A 7,648-nucleotide genomic window follows, 5' to 3' on the forward strand; every position below is an offset into this window, starting at 1 on the left:
CGTCGTGTATATGACATTTATTCTGTTTTTTTTTTCTTTTTTTTTCTAGTATTTGGTATATAATAATTCAAAATAAATAATATAAATAATTCGAATGTCGAAATAATTCAACATAATTCGAAGAAGAAAGTTAGCACAGATATTTCCTCGTTTTAAATTGCGAACATTTCTGAGATAATTTTAGTAATGAGGATTAAAGAGAGGAATAATTTTGTTTTAATTTGTCGGTGTACTTATATAAATATATACAAATATGAATAATTTTTTTATTTTGTTCAAAGAAAAAAACTATGCACATATCTTTTATAACAATTTCCCATATTTATTTACAATGACTGATGCAAATATCTAGAACTAAATATAAAGATGTAAATATTTAGATAATGCTCAGAAAATTAAAGGGGATGATGTTTTTTTTCAAGCGTAAACACCACGAGCGTGTATAAGGCTTGCTTGTACGAAAGAGCGAAATAAATCTTCGTATTATATTATATGTTGATATTCTGAGACCGAACGCCAAAGACTTTCTTGTTTCGATCAAGAACTGGATCTTGTTGGGAGAGGAAATCGAGGAAATGTTCCATTTCCCCAGCGTGCAGAGCACTCTTAATCGAAAAATATTTTGTCGGAAACATTCCTTTTTGCGAATCGTCATCGGTTATTTTATGCTTTTGCTATTTCATGCTACAAACTATTTACGACTTTATTTGTTTGTAGAAAGTAATAGATCTTGCTTTTAATTAGATTTCTCAATAAATTTATAATTGATTTGTTTTCCAATGATTTGTTTTTGAAGATTTAATCTTACACATGATTATCTTTTTATTATTTAATTTTTATTCAGCAATGTGTGTTCTCTTCATGTTATATCACAGAACCTCAATTATTCGAACATAAATTTTCCACTATTATTATGATACGAGCACGAAGGAATTAAGTGTATTTTTTGAATGATAATCTACTTTTCGCTTGTCGAATCAACGTGATTTGTGCACTTTCCATACCACCTGTCTTTTAATGACATTTTTTCCTTCGTTGTCGATTTTTACGCTGAAAGCCTGGATTTCGCTCTCAAGCTGTGAAATCCGTCGCAGCGAGTCAGATGCAGCGGGACGGGCGCGGAAATAACGTTCGTTATGCAAACGAATGCTAATGTTAACCAGAATGTGATAGACAGGCGGTAACGGAAGAATATCCGTGCAAAGTTTGAACCGTCGCATGTTGGCGGAGTCTGCGTTTCTCATGAGATGAGCGCGGACCGCTCGTCAATTTGTGGTTCACCGAGAACGTAACGCGGTCAATTTATTCGGAAAAGGGGATTATACCGGGTGATGGAGGATAATTCTTTCCGATTGCGAGACTCGTCGTTATACGAAAATGCGATACTTTAACATGCCCATGTGTGGATATATATTCTTCAATATTTTTTTTTATGATTGAGATTTTTCTACTACTTCTTCTTCAAATCAGACGGAGTATTTTATTCGCCCTTTTCCGGATCACGAAGTAACGTACACCCGACTTGTCTCGAATACTCCACGATGATATCTTTGAGCTGTTTCGTCAAGATCACTTGATCTTTGACTCGCCGCATCAGCCGATCCTTTTCTGCTTCTAAGTCGTTGAAGTCTTGAATTCTTAGCTGTTCAGCGATGCGCGATCTCTCTACAGCTTTACGTGTTTCGTATATGAGTACGCTCCACAAAAGACCAAAGACTAATATCTTAAAGATTAAATCTGAGTTTTATTTTGCGAAAAAAATTGTTAAAAAATTAATCTATAAGATTAATATATGTGTGACGTACGCAAAGATTTCACGATCGTTATATGTATTTATTATACCTCCATTAATAATGTCGTTCCTAGCTCCATTGTGCGAATGTCATCAACACGCTTTTTTTTTGCTATAGCTGGAATTCTTTGCTGTGCTAATTTGTCTTCGCACCAATAATAAAAACGTCCCAGTTGAATCAGGACATATTTTCTTAAGAGCGGCCGATTCTTCACGTGGTTTACTATAAACCTTGACAATGGTTGCGTGATTTGTTTTAAGAGCTGCGTGATAAGGTTCGCGCCAGGAAATTTTTGCATCATTGCTACAAACACTCATATTATGCTCTCGGAGGGAAATATTTTAACAAGATTTTTTTTCGTACACCATTTGTGAATAATCAAATTCTCAATCGCGGCGAATAATTATTATTAATCGAGAGGGGGAGAAAATGCTGATCATCTCATTTACATGTTGACGTGAAACAGAATGAAACTGGGGTTAAGTTTGCCGTTTTCATATTATATGAAGATTTCAGTATTGTCAGTTTTTGATATTTATTCCTCTGTCTCGTCATAATTAAAACTTTTAACCTGAATACTTTCAGAAAATGTCTTTATTTTCTATTTTTTTTATCGTCACGTTTACTTCTATGTTGTATTTGCTTAATCCTATTTTTATCATTAAAATCCATAAGAATTAATGTACACAACTTTTTAAATGCATTAAAATTGTATTAGCTATATATCGATTTAAAACAAACTTGTCAACGCTTTTATTACAAAACGAATTCTATCCGACGAATGATATCCAGCACATGTAACTGCGATAGTGTGTAGAGATAATAGAATATACATAATATAATTTTTTTAGGGCACAGCATAATATATATAATTCTACTCAAGTGTGTATGTATATATATATATATATATATTCCCTGCTTGTTACATCTTAATTTATGAAAAGTGTAACGAGCGAATTCGAAATTTGAGATATTATGTACTTTGGATATCTCTATATTTCATGTAGAGATTTAAAAATATGTGGATACCTTTATTGACGAAATGGCTAAACGGATTATATCCATCTACATATATGTCAAAAATTACGGAGCTGACCTAGTTGAGCGGTTTGCAATTGTAGCAGATATCATTTCCGATTTGAAAATGCTCGTAAAGCTCTTGTTGAAAAGTTCTCATCAAGTAAATTATATTATATTATTTCACTAATATGCAAACAATTATGCGTCTGTTTTAGGTAGTAAAGGAACATGAATATTAAGTTTATTACGTTAATCATTCAAATCGTTTAAGATTATGTAAGATGCAACATATCAAAAAAAAAAATTCAATTTTTTTATCATTGTTATTTGAATATATAATAAGACATAAGCAAGTGAATTTATATGTATATGTATGTATATATATATCAGTAAATTTATTTGATCCTCAGACTATAATAAAAGCTGCTTATGTCTTCATTTTCTGCAACATTTCTCGGCTGTGCAATTTATATTATATATTATATATGCATTAATATTATATATATATATATATATATAATATTAAATATTTTAAGTAGATAATATTTGGATATTGAAATGTAAAATCTTTTCTTAATTGGCTTTAGTTGGAAAATTGGGAAAATCTTTCGGTTCCACATCTGGGAAATGAAATGTCCATGTTTTGATCTTTGAGACGATGTTCCCGATACGGATCGGTCTTTCGGGACAAATCTCGATTTTGACACTCGGCTTATTCTCCAACAGACGATCTCGAGTCGGCGGACTAGATGCACGATTTGATAGTCCTCTCGGCCGCCCCTTGGGGTGTCCTTTCACTTTTATCCGCGATCGATCCGACCTACGCCCCTATGAACGGCTATTTGCGGGGTCCGCGTGCGGGACGGAAAAGAAGAATCTCTATATGCACGTGTGCACTGTTCCGTGACATTTCAAAGTTCATAGTTCATTATACATAGAAGTGCTGACGAATAATAACTTATTATCCGCCATCGAATAATAAGATATATATTTTAAATAATACATATTTACTAAAGTATATTGAAAAAAGATTTATTTTTTTACATTACAATAATATATTGTTTGATAATTTTTTGACTTCACGATATTTTAAATATCGTATAATGACATAGCATGTAATTGCTATAATGTTTTAACATCTTCAAAGGAAAATAATATTTTCTGCAAAAACATAAAAAGTATTTGAAACTTATTTTATGTGATACGCGTATTCTTGATACATTTGCATAATTTGCGTGTATTATTTTGCGAATGATTTACATGACAAAAATAAGGAAAAATTTTTTTCTGTGATTTGAGAGTGAATTTTTGTAAAAATTATTATACGAGATAGCTATAAAAGTATAACTATTATACATCCATTATTTCCAATCGCTTAAATTAATGCTAGATACGACAATCTAATCATCGCCTTGATTTCAAGTATTGGGCACATGGCATCTGCATTCGAGAGCATCAAATAACAGTCGCCATTAAAAGTGTCGATACGCAATTTCCTGCGAAAACACGTTGCCGACGCCGGCGCCACATGTCGGGGGAAAATCGGCGGGGAAATATCGGAAAATGTCGACGAGGTCGGCAGGCGGTGTAGGCGAGGAGGCAGGACAGCGGAATGGAAGGACGCTCGTTCCAGGAGCACTTCTCCCGTCCGTCGTGACCGCGTGGAAGGCAAAGAAAAAAAAAAGTTGCCTATTTATAAACCATTAGCGGAGAATGAAGTTTAATCAGGCTCACGACGCCCCTCGCTCTATCTCTATTTATTCCTCCATGGTTGATCAATACATTAAATGTTAGGATACCCGCCATCGCTATCTTATTCGAGCCGGAAAGAATTTTGGTTAATCGCTCATAAAAACTTTTGCGCGCACGTTACAAGGATTGACCTAGCTACGTTTTTTAGATGGCATGGCATTATGTTCATCCTATTTCTTCCTTTTTTATATATTTTTTGTCGTATATTATCCAAGAATAAAAGATCTCTAAACTGGGTCTTAGCATAAAGGGTTACTTAGTTATCTATTTGCTAATCGTAGGTGAATGTTTGTCTATTATTTCTAAACATGGATATTTTAGGGAGACTATTTTGGTGTTCCAGTCTAAAACACTCTCTATAGTTATTTAAAAGAAAGGGAGAGGAATGTGCCAGCGATCCGTGATTTATTGCTAAATATATCCGATATTTCCCCCATGTGTCAAGAATGCTCCATATATCAGTCTATATATCAAACAAATAAGACTCCAAATAACTGTTCAAACTAATTAATCCATCTTGGTTAATTAATAATAATTTAAAATTCTAATCAGGAGAAAATTAATTACGGAAGATTATTTATGAAAAGGAAATTGGCAATAGAAATAATTCGATGATAATTAAAATTACGACACCCTGGATATTTTCTCTGTCTTTATGTCATTTTATAATCTCTAAGCAATACACATTTCTTTCTTTATTATTTCACTTTTCTATAATATAAGAATGAGAAGAGAGAATCAAGTTATATATAAATTACGTTATATCGCTATAAATTATGTCACGTTAGGCTATATTTGATCCCAGCCGTGTTTAACTTATATTTAGACGCTAACATGATATAAAATGATATTCTCTGTTAATTTCAATTATCATTAGTGTTATGTGTGCTGGATATAAACGAGAATATAAAAATAGGGGTAGTTTTAACACGATAAATCCATTTACATAACGAATCTGTAAAGTAGCGTGTTACTATCTAATTAAAATTTATATAGGGTGGAATCTTGCGTTTTTTTGCGCTTTTATATAAGATTATTTAATAAATATATAAAAGATTTTGTTCTTTGGTTAGATTTTTAAACAAATATACTAAAACAGGATGTTCATTTAAAGAATAGTAAACGTGAAATAATCGTTAAAAAAACTGCACGCATTTATTTAAATTATTCTCAAAAAGAAAATATAAATTCCATAGATTGATTTAAAAAAAAAATTAAGTTAGTTAAGTAGAGTACAAATGCGATTTTTCCAATACTTTTTAAAAATAGTTAATAGTCTAGTTAGTAGTCTATGTTGTTGTGTGGGATATATATTCTCACAATATTATATTTTCGCGCGATACATTTAATTAATATGTCAAGTCTCTCTAACATTTGATATACACACAAAAAGAGCAAGTAGACAATCGCGCAATTAAATCTCTCCTATACACGCATATACTTAAACAACAAAACTTCTATAGCATACAAAACATATGTGTTTATGAGAATTTCCTACATACACATACACATCATACCTACATCATATCTATTTGTTTGCTAAATTGAGAAATAATTGATATAATAATTAATATAATATTATAATTTGACGTTAATATAATATTAATGTCGAAAGTGTGATATGTTTTCAAGGTAGTTTCTATTAGATCCGGTTTGCACCGAACATACTAAATTTGAAATACTATATTCTATAGAAATGGCTATATAAATATATTATATATTATATATTATACATGTTATATATTATATTGTGTCGCACTAGAGTTTCCAGTAATTAGAAGCTAAATAAAAAAATGTATACGTAGTTCAAAAAAATTCTATCTAATTCTCTAAAAACATCTTTACGAAAACATTGCTAAAAATACCATAAAATTCGAGACACAACAGCTTAACAAAATTTTTTCAAGTTGCATTAAACAAAAATGCATTATATTGTGCAATCGCTCATTTAAAAATCAACCGTGTGTGTGAAAACACTGTCTTAAAATTAATATGTGTGATTGACATTTTCCCTATAAGCTTAAAGAAAATGGAGTATTGTTAATGCAAAGGAAATAGAAATGGAAGTTGTGAGAACAATGTAGCGATAGTGTTGGAAAAATAGATATCGAAAAGTGTAGTGTAAAATTAGAGGAATACTTCCACTTATTGTTAGCTAGTTTCTACGTAATGAATTCATATGAAACCTTTTGTAATCGGAAGNTGCGCTGTATCACACGAACCACGCTTACTCGAAAGTCGAACGTAGCAAAAACCTTATCTCATGGCTGACATGGCTCGAGTCACATTCTATTATTTACTGACAGTAATAACGACAGCATATGATTACAGCCCACGAAGTCTAAAAAGTACTTCTAAAAGCTTTCTGAGAACTATTACCTAAAGTGTCAGATCTCTAAATCTTACTTTGGCAACGAATTTATGGGGCTTGAATGAATAATGCGACATATCTCAGCATGCGTCATGCTGATCTATATATTTCTTATAAAGAATATTTTCTAAACACTTATTGTAAATGTATTTCTTCACAGTGTATATAACGAAATATTTTTAGATATTTTCTTATTTAGCTTTTATATTGCTTTGAGATTGCAAGTTTATTCTATGTTGTTTGACGAAGTATTAAAACCCTTTATATATATATACTGAAAAGACAAGAATGGGAAAATAAGATGATATGCTCATTGAACAATTAAAAGAGGATATTATATTAAAAGATAAATATCATCTTATTCTCCCACACATTCTTGTCTGATATCCGATTAATTGTGAATGTTTCCCCGGGATCACGATGGTTTAAACTTCGAAGTGAATGATTAGTATTTGAATGACAAGCAGTACCAGTAGCACCATCCTGGGCTGCTACTTAACTGGCAGCTACCGGGGGTAAGAAGTATTTTCAGAGTAGCAGCGCGTCGATCCGCAGCAGAAACGACGACGGCCGGGTCGCGAGAGCGGGCGGGGGTGGTTGTATATTTAGCTGTAAACTTTTATACACCGGGGTGGTACACCGACCGCCCCTCGTGGCTGCCGCAGCTTATACGGGACTCCACGGTGGCGATGGGCGCTGGTGGGTGGCGGGG

General features: G+C 32.5%; 2 protein-coding genes across 4 annotated transcripts in view; one reads left to right on the forward strand and one right to left on the reverse strand.

Annotated features, from left to right (window-relative positions):
• The window catches only part of LOC115232922 (two pore potassium channel protein sup-9), an 89,960-nt gene that overhangs the window by 44,089 nt on the left and 38,223 nt on the right, over positions 1-7,648 (forward strand). The gene's annotated exons all lie outside the window — the stretch shown is intronic.
• On the reverse strand, positions 62-2,094 carry LOC115232923 (putative OPA3-like protein CG13603). Its single transcript, XM_029803094.1, has 2 exons — positions 1,843-2,094; positions 62-1,723 (listed from the first exon to the last, which is right to left on the reverse strand). The coding sequence occupies exons 1-2, from the start codon at positions 2,092-2,094 to the stop codon at positions 1,481-1,483; spliced, it is 495 nt and encodes a 164-aa protein (XP_029658954.1). The 3' UTR covers positions 62-1,480.

Source organism: Formica exsecta, unplaced genomic scaffold, assembly GCF_003651465.1.
Source record: "Formica exsecta isolate Colony F162 unplaced genomic scaffold, ASM365146v1 scaffold1510, whole genome shotgun sequence".
NCBI lineage: Eukaryota > Metazoa > Arthropoda > Insecta > Hymenoptera > Formicidae > Formica > Formica exsecta.